This window comes from Aulonocara stuartgranti (assembly GCF_965226115.1).
Source record: "Aulonocara stuartgranti genome assembly, chromosome: 23".
In the NCBI taxonomy this organism is placed as follows: Eukaryota; Metazoa; Chordata; class Actinopteri; order Cichliformes; family Cichlidae; genus Aulonocara; species Aulonocara stuartgranti.
In genome coordinates, this window is record NC_138958.1 from 14,201,138 (window position 1) to 14,213,928 (window position 12,791).

The 12,791-nt window shown below is 42.3% G+C and overlaps 1 protein-coding gene across 4 annotated transcripts in view; it reads right to left on the reverse strand.

Moving 5' to 3' along the window:
* The window catches only part of farp2 (FERM, RhoGEF and pleckstrin domain protein 2), a 36,516-nt gene that overhangs the window by 8,846 nt on the left and 14,879 nt on the right, over nucleotides 1-12,791 (reverse strand). For 2 of the 4 annotated variants that reach the window (XM_082524610.1, XM_082524608.1), the window contains exons 8-22: nucleotides 12,283-12,430; nucleotides 12,085-12,180; nucleotides 11,822-11,985; nucleotides 11,664-11,732; nucleotides 11,455-11,512; nucleotides 11,024-11,291; nucleotides 6,409-6,593; nucleotides 6,083-6,172; nucleotides 4,922-5,055; nucleotides 4,661-4,742; nucleotides 4,333-4,570; nucleotides 3,582-3,712; nucleotides 3,424-3,492; nucleotides 3,243-3,332; nucleotides 3,023-3,043 (exon numbers count right to left, since the gene is read on the reverse strand). In XM_082524610.1, the coding sequence (XP_082380736.1) occupies nucleotides 3,023-3,043; nucleotides 3,243-3,332; nucleotides 3,424-3,492; nucleotides 3,582-3,712; nucleotides 4,333-4,570; nucleotides 4,661-4,742; nucleotides 4,922-5,055; nucleotides 6,083-6,172; nucleotides 6,409-6,593; nucleotides 11,024-11,291; nucleotides 11,455-11,512; nucleotides 11,664-11,732; nucleotides 11,822-11,985; nucleotides 12,085-12,180; nucleotides 12,283-12,430 (1,843 nt within the window). The remainder of the gene's footprint in view (nucleotides 1-3,022; nucleotides 3,044-3,242; nucleotides 3,333-3,423; nucleotides 3,493-3,581; nucleotides 3,713-4,332; nucleotides 4,571-4,660; nucleotides 4,743-4,921; nucleotides 5,056-6,082; nucleotides 6,173-6,408; nucleotides 6,594-11,023; nucleotides 11,292-11,454; nucleotides 11,513-11,663; nucleotides 11,733-11,821; nucleotides 11,986-12,084; nucleotides 12,181-12,282; nucleotides 12,431-12,791) is intronic. The other 2 variants (XM_082524611.1, XM_082524609.1) reach the window with 2 other exon arrangements.

A 12,791-nucleotide genomic window follows, 5' to 3' on the forward strand; every position in this document is an offset into this window, starting at 1 on the left:
AAGTGTTATTACCCTATTATTCCATAAGGTTGAATTATGGGGAGAAGTTGTGGGTAAATCTCATTTTCCCAAAAATGCAACGTCTGTTTTGGAAAGTTTGATATCTTTATGGGGATTTTATTTGCCGCAAAATCACATTTCAAAATAAAGTCTAATCCTGTATACTATTTTATTAAACAAGAATCATGGGATGTGGAGCTAAGTAGAGTCTGGCTGTGACAGACAAGATTTTAACCATTTAATTCTAAGGGTGCCAACCATAAATTCCAATTCTGGAGTTTTGATACCACCTTTATTGTATCCCTTCACAAGCTGAGATCTTTCTATGTAATGGGTTTTATTCCTCCACAAAAATTCGAACACATTTCTATTTATGGTTTTCATGGTATTTATCGTTTTTTTTATTTTTTATATTGTTTACGTGGCGCAAAAAAGGTTGGGGACTGCTGTACTAGCAGGTTGCTGAGTAGAAATCCTTGTAGTGTTTTGAAATATACCACTTTTTCCATCAGTTTCCTTGTCAGGAAACAACTTCCTGTTCAGCAGAAATGCCTCTGGTTTCAGTGGTGTGTGTGAGAGCTAAAATTTCAGTAGTGTGCGTGAGAGCTAAAATTTCAGTAGTGTGCGTGAGAGCTAAAATTTCAGTAGTGTGCGTGAGAGCTAAAATTTCAGTAGTGTGTGTGAGAGCGTTTCAGTAGTGTGTGTGAGAGCGTTTCAGTAGTGTGTGTGAGAGCGTTTCAGTAGTGTGTGTGAGAGCGTTTCAGTAGTGTGTGTGAGAGCGTTTCAGTAGTGTGTGTGAGAGCGTTTCAGTAGTGTGTGTGAGAGCGTTTCAGTAGTGTGTGTGAGAGCGTTTCAGTAGTGTGTGTGAGAGCTAAAATTTCAGTTGTGTGTGTGAGAGCTAAAATTTCAGTTGTGTGTGTGAGAGCGTTTCAGTAGTGTGTGTGAGAGCGTTTCAGTAGTGTGTGTGAGAGCGTTTCAGTAGTGTGTGTGAGAGCGTTTCAGTAGTGTGTGTGAGAGCGTTTCAGTAGTGTGTGTGAGAGCTAAAATTTCAGTTGTGTGTGTGAGAGCTAAAATTTCAGTTGTGTGTGTGAGAGCTAAAATTTCAGTTGTGTGTGTGAGAGCGTTTCAGTAGTGTGTGTGAGAGCTAAAATTTCAGTAGTGTGTGTGTGAGCTAAAATTTCAGTAGTGTGTGTGTGAGCTAAAATTTCAGTAGTGTGTGTGTGAGAGCGTTTCAGTAGTGTGTGTGAGAGCGTTTCAGTAGTGTGTGTGAGAGCGTTTCAGTAGTGTGTGTGAGAGCGTTTCAGTAGTGTGTGTGAGAGCGTTTCAGTAGTGTGTGTGAGAGCGTTTCAGTAGTGTGTGTGAGAGCGTTTCAGTAGTGTGTGTGAGAGCTAAAATTTCAGTAGTGTGTGTGAGAGCGTTTCAGTAGTGTGTGTGAGAGCGTTTCAGTAGTGTGTGTGAGAGCGTTTCAGTAGTGTGTGTGAGAGCGTTTCAGTAGTGTGTGTGAGAGCTAAAATTTCAGTAGTGTGTGTGAGAGCGTTTCAGTAGTGTGTGTGAGAGCGTTTCAGTTGTGTGTGTGAGAGCGTTTCAGTTGTGTGTGTGAGAGCTAAAATTTCAGTAGTGTGTGTGAGAGCTAAAATTTCAGTAGTGTGTGTGAGAGCGTTTCAGTAGTGTGTGTGAGAGCGTTTCAGTAGTGTGTGTGAGAGCGTTTCAGTTGTGTGTGTGAGAGCTAAAATTTCAGTAGTGTGTGTGAGAGCTAAAATTTCAGTAGTGTGTGTGAGAGCGTTTCAGTAGTGTGTGTGAGAGCTAAAATTTCAGTAGTGTGTGTGAGAGCGTTTCAGTAGTGTGTGTGAGAGCGTTTCAGTAGTGTGTGTGAGAGCGTTTCAGTAGTGTGTGTGAGAGCGTTTCAGTAGTGTGTGTGAGAGCTAAAATTTCAGTAGTGTGTGTGAGAGCGTTTCAGTAGTGTGTGTGAGAGCTAAAATTTCAGTAGTGTGTGTGAGAGCTAAAATTTCAGTAGTGTGTGTGAGAGCGTTTCAGTAGTGTGTGTGAGAGCGTTTCAGTTGTGTGTGTGAGAGCTAAAATTTCAGTAGTGTGTGTGAGAGCGTTTCAGTAGTGTGTGTGAGAGCGTTTCAGTTGTGTGTGTGAGAGCTAAAATTTCAGTAGTGTGTGTGAGAGCGTTTCAGTAGTGTGTGTGAGAGCGTTTCAGTAGTGTGTGTGAGAGCGTTTCAGTAGTGTGTGTGAGAGCTAAAATTTCAGTAGTGTGTGTGAGAGCGTTTCAGTTGTGTGTGTGAGAGCTAAAATTTCAGTAGTGTGTGTGAGAGCTAAAATTTCAGTAGTGTGTGTGAGAGCGTTTCAGTAGTGTGTGTGAGAGCTAAAATTTCAGTAGTGTGTGTGAGAGCGTTTCAGTAGTGTGTGTGAGAGCGTTTCAGTAGTGTGTGTGAGAGCGTTTCAGTAGTGTGTGTGAGAGCGTTTCAGTAGTGTGTGTGAGAGCTAAAATTTCAGTAGTGTGTGTGAGAGCGTTTCAGTAGTGTGTGTGAGAGCTAAAATTTCAGTAGTGTGTGTGAGAGCTAAAATTTCAGTAGTGTGTGTGAGAGCGTTTCAGTAGTGTGTGTGAGAGCGTTTCAGTTGTGTGTGTGAGAGCTAAAATTTCAGTAGTGTGTGTGAGAGCGTTTCAGTAGTGTGTGTGAGAGCGTTTCAGTTGTGTGTGTGAGAGCTAAAATTTCAGTAGTGTGTGTGAGAGCGTTTCAGTAATAATGTCTCTTACGGCACCTCATACATTTTCTCAGATTTCTATGCAGCATTACTTCTTTTTGGAATCAGAATCACTGCCCCCTGCTGGCCATTAGAAAGAATGCAAGTTTAGGCTTTAAACATTTGCTTCATGTTTCAAAAGCTGAGGCTACTTCCATTTCTTTTTATATGGAGTCTATTGTCTTGAGATGAGCTTTTTGCTTTTTCTACATGGGCATGGGAGGAAAGAAGGGTCGGTTTGGGCATCCAAGCTGGCAGAGCTCAGAGGACTTACCGGTGCATCCAACACTATGAGCTGCAGCCAGAAGCAAAGCAGAGACATGTAAAGTTAGGAGACCCTCACCCTCCTTTCTCAACACTTTGTGTGTCAGAAGAATTGGAGTACCTGATTATGAGATGTTAGCTTTTGTGTAAACCTAACTACAGAGTCTTATTGGGAGCTTTAATGGTTAAAACAGGATGGCAGAGGTTAAGAGAAGAGACTGCAGACTCACTATCATGCCATGAAGGGGCAGCTGTCCATGGACTTTGAACTGATTGGTTGCTGTAACACCTTTGCTTGTGTAAAGGAGCATGTCAGAGAACTGAAAAGACATGAAGGCAAAGATTAAAAAGTGCTAACAATGATTAGAAGCTTTAGACGTTAAGTGGAAGTAGATTTTGTTTTTAACTAACCAGGAAAAACATCCTCTGCTGTAGCCCCTTTTTGGTGAGCTTGTACAAGCACCCCTCTCGAATGAACTCCTGTAAAAAAAACAAAAAATAAAAAAAGACAACCTTGTTAGATTGTATGCACTTATTTCCTGCACTTCGCTCTGTGCCACTGCACCCACCCTGCCTGGTGCAGTCAAGTTCTCGATGCCGATCAGGTCTCTCTGCAGCTCTGTGAGCTTCTGGAAATTCTCCAGCCGGATAAGACTGCTTTGAAGCTGAGTGGCTATCTCCGCCACTTCCTTCAGAGCCTCTGTATGGGAAGACAAATGAATAACCAGAAGATGATACATGGCAGACTTATCACATTCCTGCTACAGTGACGACCAAGTAAAGTGGAAATGATTTTCCACATGAATACCGTTTCCTTTGAAAGTTTTAATATTTCTCTTACACATTAATATATGATGTATTAATCTTGTCTCAAAGAATGAATAAAACTAGACTATTTCACTACAAACCTGCTTGTGATAACACTCAAAGATAGTAAATATACTGAAGCATTTCCAGATTAATAGCGTTAGTCGTAGCGTTTTCAGTGGGAGAAACGTTTGTCACTCATCCAAGCGTCTTTAGTGTCAGCTGACTGCAGCTTTCCCCACCTTATAAACTGTACATTTTCATAATTCATATTATACAAATGTACTACATATTATATAATGCATATGCAGTGAATAAACTTGTGAATACTTGATTGGGTGAAAGTAAGCGGTCTTCACCAGAGGGACAATGTGCTCTTTCTGCATGCTACCATTTGCAGTTCCCTTGCTTACTACTAGTTGATGCATTCGAATGTTACAAAGGACTGATGCTGTGAGATGGTGGGGTATTATCATCACCGTCATGACGTAAAAGAAGCTTTAGAAAACTCACCCTTGCAGTCGTCATAATCGCGGTGGGCAGGGGAATAATGCTTGCACAGTCTCTCCAGGATTAGCTTGTAGTGCATGAGTCGCTGGATGGGCTTGAGCAGGAATGTGTTGAGGGGCAGGTAGCAGACCTTCTGCAATTCAAACTCTTTGTAGACTGTCTCCAGCTTCTTCAGCCTCTTGGAGGCCTTCTCCAGCTCTGTTAACACTTCATCGTGTTTCTGTAGATAACTGGTGAATTCCTGGAGACCAAACGAGACTCTGGTCACTCTGTTTGTCAGCCAATTGTGAAAGAATAAATAAACATGTTAAACTAACTGAAGTTGTCCTACCTTAAGGGCACACATGTTCTTCAGCATCACGTCGCCAATCCTCTGGTAGTCTCCTTTGACATGAGCATTTGAACGCCCCTCCCTTAGGAAAAAACAAACAAAAACATGTACGGAGTTTCTTATTAGTGAAGCTCCTGCCTGATGAAATGGTGTTTCTCTCACTCTCAAACACAGAACTTTTTAAATTGCAATGACGTCACTCCCCAGTTACAAAATCCAACTTCCAAGGTACATTGAACACCCACAACCAGAAGCACCTACCAGAGAGCCAGTCTCTGGTCCAATTCCTTCAGGAAACCTCGGTGGAACTCGTAGATGGGGTCGATGTTGGAGAACAGGAGGGTCATCAGGCCTTCGGGCATGGCGTTTTCTTTGATCACAGCACTACGGAACCACTGGGAATAGCCAAACGCAAAAGTCCCGTTAGTACATGGGTGTGAATGAAAACGGCAAGTCTGGTTTAACGCTTGCTGATGCTGAAGAAAAGTGTCCCAACTCTTCTTCACAGCGTCCTTCCCAAAAGCAAATCTCGTCTCTATGTAGTTATTTAGGCAGCAATTCTGAAGGAGGATAAACTTTATGTCTCAGTAACCATGAAAATACACTGCATGTGTTGAATCCCCAGTGAAACCTGATTGCAAAAAATTCAAGTTTAGTAAAATTTGCTAAGTTTGCATGTGCAAAGTTTCATCACAGCTTCATTAACCATCAATCCAAAGCACTGCTCACGCCACCAGAGCCCTGAACAAAGGCCATGCTAATTCACACTATGCTAGAAAAAGTACATGTTGACTACAAGCATAAATGCCTTTAAGGGGAGCAGTGTTACAACACATCTGGCTTTCTGAGATTTCATTCTGATGCCAGTGTCCGTCTCTCTCTCTCTCGTCATATATTGGTACAGAATTAAAAGCATGAGGATTTTATTCCAAAACTTGACATTCAACCTATGAAAGCACCTGACGCTGACTCACTATACATTAAGGAGAAATGGGAAAGAGTGTGTTCGTAAGATTAGCCAAAACTATTCTACAAACAATGGTATGGCATTTAAAATAGAAGGCCTTTTATTTCTTTATTGGACTTCAGAAAATATAAATTATAGGGTTTGATGCCAGTTTCGCATCTTAAGGACTGAAGGTTGAATTACCCAGTAATATAAAAACCCCAAGAAAAACATCCAAAACAATTAGCATCATCAATATGCAACACACTGAGTTAAACTCAATTTTACACATGGAAACACTGCATGTGCATGTATTATGCAAAATGATATCATGTTAATAGAAGTTCATACATGCATGACACAGCAGAACTGCACAATTTCAGATTGATTACCCATTTTTGCTCCTACAGCTTTTGTTTATATATTTTTTATTGATTTTGTCCAAATGTCCTTAAAGTTTCAAAAGAAAAACTTACCACAGTGATGACCTCGAGGTCCTTCAGGTATGTTCGCTCTGTGGTCAGAATCTCTTTGGCAATGAAATAGGCCTTATCGGTGGGATATCGCTGCGGTGAGAGACATCAGTTAACACTCGTGCTGTCAAAAAGAAAACTCAAAACTTTTAAGCAAAACTAACTTTCCCTCCACTGAAAAAACAAACAAAACAAACAGAACACCCCCCCCCAAAAAAACCTCCCATCCCATTGTTAATTAGAGGGACTGAGTGAGTGAGTGAGTGTGTACTCTGTGCTTTAGGGTTGTGAGGCAGGTTGTTGGAAGGATTGGCATGTAAGAGGTGTACCTTCCTCCTGCCTTCCTCCTCCTCCTCTAGCCTGGCATTGCTGCCCACCTCGCTCAGGATGGGGCTTTGCAGGGGCGACGGGGTCTGGCCCGGCAGGCTGAGGTTCGACATCTGGAAGGAGGGCGACAGGCAGAGGGGACCTTTAGAGGCGACGGGGGAGAGCTGAGGGCTGTCCACCACTGAATCTGTGGAAGAGGGAAAATTAAAATTATAAAATGCTTATCTTTATATCACCTTATATTGTGTCAGATTTCAGTAAAAGGATAAAAACAAAGACGGGTTAAAAAACTAATTATACAGATTAAACATGAGCTTTTCAGGGCAGAGCTTAAGACAACCAAGACCTCTGCGTGTAGTTGACCTCCTTCAGAAACCGTACGCAACTATTAAAATTGATCTTCATCCAAACCATTTTTTCCACCCCTAAATTATCTCATTTCCTATTAAAGAAAAAACAAAGCCACAGATTCTAACAAATCCAAGTTCATCACACACAAGCCACAAATAAAGGGAAGGCAACAAAGGCAAGTAATAGTTCCCACATTTCCCCCCCCCTGCCCTGGTTTCAAACGCCCTCTACGAGGAAGACAAACAGTAAGCTACACAGGCTCGATTCACGGCAGAGAACCGGCTCTGCTGCTTTTGTTCTGCACAGAAAATCAGGAGACAAAACAAGCAGATGAAACGCCAGGTCATTATCTTAACAGAGTCATGGGTCACCACAGCTGTTCTTCCACTTCTATTAGAGAGGGAAGGGGGGGGGGGGGGAGGCTGGGAGGAGGGAAAGAAAAAAAAAAAAAAAAAAGACCGCTCCACGACTCACTACTCGACCCGGAAATAATTGCTCATGCAAAGAGTTATCAGGAATGCGGCCTGTCTGGAGGGCAAACAGTTGTTTATAGTTTATTTGAAGTGCCCCCACCACAGGGACTGACACGAGGGGAGGAGAGGGAGCGGACGTCGGGCTCCACAGCGGGAGGATGGGGGGTTTGCTGTGGAATGACTTGGCACAAGGCCCGTCTAAACAGAGAGCGCGAGCACACACACACACAGCTGGAATTAGGTTGAGGAATCTTGTGTACAAGTCCGACCCAACCCCCAACAGCATGTGCGTCTGTTGCCTCAAATATGACGGAAAACTGCTGTATATCGAATTCTTCCTCTAATAACGTTAGCAGGATCCCTGGAGTGTCATGCGATACACTCTGAACACACCAGGGAGTGGTGTCAGTGTAGGATATTAATGAGTCAATGCAAACATTTTGGCTGAATGACAGATTTGTGCGCAATAAAAAACTGATTTGTAGTTGTTCCTGCAACTAAAACACCGTCAGGATACAGCAGCAGATATATTATATGCAACATACGTAAACTTCATCCTCCACGTTCTTGACCATTAAGCTAATATCCAACACCAAAAGGGTTTGTGTTCCACCATTACTACTCCTTTGAGTTTAATCTGCAACTTTAAAGAATTTTAAGTCTGACATTCATGGTACCCAAAAGTGATTACTTTATTCTTTAAAGTAAAAACATACAAAACATTAAGTACAGGCTGTTTATGATTAGTAAAAATATACATGTTCAGGATTAAGGTGTGATTACTTTGTGTCTAAGTGCAGGTTAGCTGGTTATAATTGTCAGCTAGTCGTTAATGAAAACTTTAGTTAAGTGGGAAGAATCACATGGTAGAAAAAAATAAAAATAAAGAGCCATCAAGACAAATCCTCCAGATCAGAAAACTCTGAAGCAAAATACGATTACTCCATGGTGACACAGAAACACCCATCCACACCCGTGACTGCAGAGTCTGCAGAAACACTTTGGGTGTGTTTTGCCCATCCTTCAAAATGACAATGAGGACAGATGAGATTTACCCATCTGATGTCTACTGATTACAAAAAAATAAAGACAAAAAAAAACTGCATTGAGGTGCAAGTGCTGCACACAACAAAGGAGATTCTGTAAAATGTACAGAAAAATCAAGTAGAATTGAGTTCGGGCACATTAAAGAGATGAAAATCAAAGCTTGTATCATCGTCATCTTAGTTGGGTTAAATGTAGAATCAGCCCTTACAAATCCTTACACCAGATATATCTCAGTCGAGCAAACATTACAGGGAAATATTCTGTCCACACTGATGTGTTAATAACCCGACATGCCTGGATTTTTCCTATAAAATTACTTAGAAATGTGCAAAAAAACCCAAAAAACAACCCTGTTTCCTAAAAAAGTTATCAAAAGGATTTCCTGTAAGTTTTTAGGTCTGATCAAATGTTTGAAAAGGTGCTTCATTGCTCTGCTTTCATTTGTTAATCAAGAAGTTTAAAACACTAAAGCCTTACATACAAACAGGTGATACATTCATTCTGTAGAAAGTGGTGCTAACGGCGCACTTAATGGCTCATCAGTACACCGTTTACATTCTTTTGTTTTTTCATGTTGAGCTGAGTTAAAATGTTAGCTGGTGTTGGCTTTCTAAAAATATAATTATATAGACATTCTAAACCTATCAAAACAAAAGAAAACTACCACAGCTGGGGATTTTGGGATGTGAACAATGCTGACTTTCGCCAGCAGGTGGCAGCAAGGTACAAGTGGGGCAGGGGAAAAAAAAAAAAAAAGACTTAATGGCATGCCCTGTGGTTTTTTTTTTTTTTTTTTAAAAAGGGGGGGCTTTAATATTCATTTGAACAGGGACTAATATTGGTTTCATTTTTCAACCCTGAGATTAGACACAGATTACCATCTACCAGAAAACTCTACACTGCCCAGTAAGTGCCAGATATTATTTTTAAAAACAAACAAGTAGTTAAGAAGTTAAATGCTTGTTAAGTACTTTAAGTACATTTAGCTCATTTTTATTCCAACCTGTAGGTCAGGACAGAATTTTTTTTTAAAAAGTAGAAAATTATTAAAAATTCTGCATTACTTACAAGCTTAAATTATCTGAAACCATCATCTCAAGTGATCAACTTTACACACAGAAGAATAACTTTTCCATTAAACACTCACTATTCAAGTGGAAGGTAATTTGGATAACTTGTCCTATGCTAATGCGTACATTAGCGTTTTAACAGGAGTCATGTTGTGTCTTAAAAAGATAAAGCTTCCAAAATAAATGCTTTTTTCCAAAATGCATTTCAATATTTTCTCTTAAAAGGCTAAATGTTACAGAGAAGACAACTGTAAAAGAGATGGCATTCGAGGCTCTCGTAAAAATAAGAGCCAAATTCCATGAGAAGATAGGAATGATGTTAAAAATAAAAGAACCTCCTCAACCAGACAAGGCAGGAAATAAAAGCTAAGATTATAGCACTGCCTGCAACTAAAGTTGTGTATGGGGAAGGTCAAAGTGAAATGATGTGGTGTCTTCACTGAGAAGCCTCAAAGTTCAGGTGATGGCGATGATGATGAAGAAGAAGAACCCATCTTTTTCAACAACTACAAACATCTTTTAAGTGCTGGTTCAATGGTGAAATGTGCCGAATTATGCTTCAGTAGGAAATCTGCCATGTAGCCAAATACTCCTCTTAACCTTTCACATAACCAGACGTGCACCTCTTGAGAAATGCAGCCCGCAGAGACTGATGTGGAAGGTTATGGTGTAGGGTTAAGAGGAGTTTCCGGTTACCACACAGATTTCCCGCTGAAGCATAATTCAGGTAATATAATGTCATCTCTACATTTGGACAGCCCTAGACTGTCTTCAAGTGCTTTACATTTTAACATGTGGGGATCCAGAGGGGTCTGCTAGTGTCAGAGCCTGCAGATTGTGACACTGCAGGAGGAACCCCTCGATTCCACTGTTTCCCGTCAAAGGATTGCTATAAAATAGGTTCTGCTCAGGGGGAAGGACGCTGTCAGAGCCCCAGTCGGAGTCTGAATCTGAGCTACCGTTCCCTGAACCCTCTGTGGCAGTGGGCGGGTAGCTGAGCTGCTCCAGCTGCTCCACCAGGTCACTGAACTGCACCGCGGAGCTGCTCTCCGAGCGCACAGAGTACGCTGGGAAGTTGACCATGGAGCTGGCCTCCGACTGGATGTCAGACCCAGGCAGGCGAAGCGAGGAGGTGTCAGCGCCTCCGTAGCCCGCTGACATGGACTCCCCTGCAGAGCTGAGCCCCAGGTTATCCAAGGAGCTGCACTCTGAGCGGTTGTTAACCAAAGAACTAGTCTCAGAGTGACCTACAATACTGTCAGGGAAGGGATTGGGGTTCCCATTCAGATCTTCAATTCCCACACTAAAGAGCCGGTTTTTGCTAAGCTCTAGTTCCTCCATTAAATCAAAGTTATCTACTTTATCCTCCAGCCCATAAGAGTAGGCCTCAACACCCCCGGCATAGAAGGAAATCTCAGTGGGATCGTCATCAATGAACTCCTCAGTAACCTGCAGTGGTGAGCTGGACAATGAGAACATGGGGTTCTGTTTAGTACGCAAAAGCTCTGCCTCAAAAGCCTCAGGTGTAAAAAACCCCGTCCTCTTCCCTCCACCCCACTTGGCCCCACGCTCATTATCCTCATTGCCATTTTTGGAGGGCTGTGACTGAGCAGTGCCACTCTCTGAACACACAAACAAGGGGCTGCAGTGTCCTGCTGCCTGATTGCTGGGGGCACCTTGAAAAGCGTAGGGTGACGGGGAAGTAGGCTTGATGGGCTCTTCCTTCGGAGGGCTGGGGGGTCTGGTGGCTTGCAGAGGGGACTGAAGCTGCTGCTGCTGCTGCTGCTGAGAAGGTGCTGGAGACTGACTCAGTGCGGTCAAAGGCTGGGGCTGAGGTTGGCGTTCTGTTAGCGGGAAAACGCTAGGGATGTGCATTGACTGGAAAGTCACGGCTGCAGAGGAAGACGAGCCCGGGAACCTGAGACTGTCATTGAATGAAAAGCTCTGAAAAAAAACAAAGCAACACAGAAGAGAGACACAAAAAACAAAAAAACAAAACAAAACCAGAGAGGACAGCAGAAAGAGATAAAGGGAGAAAAAGATCCGTGTTAGCTTATCCATTAACCAAATCTATGGCTGTATTATCACCACATGTTGCAGTATTTACCTGTTTTGGCACATCGGTTGCGAGGGATCGAGCCGACATTCTTACTTTACTGTTCCTTCTGAAAGAAAATAAGATCTCCATGTCATCTTGTAACAATTACCGTTATGATTTTATGCAGATTTCTCTTCCAGTGGATGCTTAAGAAGAATTAGAAAGAAACGGCTTCTCTTTGTGATAAATTGTGTGTCTAAACTCAAACACACACATACCTCTGGTAAGGGGTCCGCTTTGCTCCATTTTCCCTGACATATTCCACAAGCTGCTTCTGGGTCCTTCCGCTGGCAGAAAGAGTTTTAATTAAACCACTTCAATGTACTAAACCAGTAACAGTGACACATGGCATTATTTTTATGTCTTTAGTCAATACCTGTATCTGAAAGAGGAGCCTCTAGTGAAAAGGACAGCTTTGGATTTGGGCTGTGGGTGGTCAAACAGTCGGAAGAATGAGTGGTACTCAACGCAGATCTTCCAGAAGACTTTGCACTGGTCTCGACTGCCCATCAAAAATTCAAGAGTGTCCTGATGGGGGCCCTAAAACAAAGATTAATAAAAAGCAGAATGCATACAGCCATCTGGTCTCAGTCTCAGTGTATATGAAATCTAAGATTGAAGGACACTGATAACACTTACATGGACTTCTGGGTGAAGCTTGATCAGGAAACGTTTTCTTTTGAAGCTCAGTTTGCGAATCTTGGACCAATTGAAGGTATTTATTTTTGTGTGGCCCTGAGAGAGAAATACAGGTGGAATAAAAGACAGACACAATCATCAGTAACACTGTTAGGATATATGCACAAGGAAGACATTTGGATTTAGAGCAGCAGTCACCTGAAAAACCTGCAGGCCCATGTGAGCGACAGACAGGTTGATCTTGGTGCCTTCGCGATCAGCTGCTGGGTGGAAGCGGACGCCGTACATTTCCAGTTTACGGGCGATCTCTAGGATCTGGAAGTCTGATTCAGCAGGAGTCTGCCCCCTGGTATCAACAACATAACAGAAGTTATTAATACTCACTGTAACAGCAGGTCCTCTACATGCTGTTCTTACAGTGCACAGGTGGAAGGGTTCCTGACAGGTTCAGATTTATGTGCACATAAACAAACCCTTTTTTTGGCTCTACGTTCTGTGTAACGTGCTGGCTTTATACACAGCAGATTTAACAAACAGGAGAAAGATACTATGATGGGCCTAATGTAGAGTAGGGCCCGTCACAGATTTGTTTCCTGCCAAATTCAGTAAATAAAAATTACTGATGTGTTTCAGTGAAGGAACTGAGACCTCCCAAATAATTGCATTAGCACTGAACAAGCTAGATGCCAATTACACCCCATTATGGC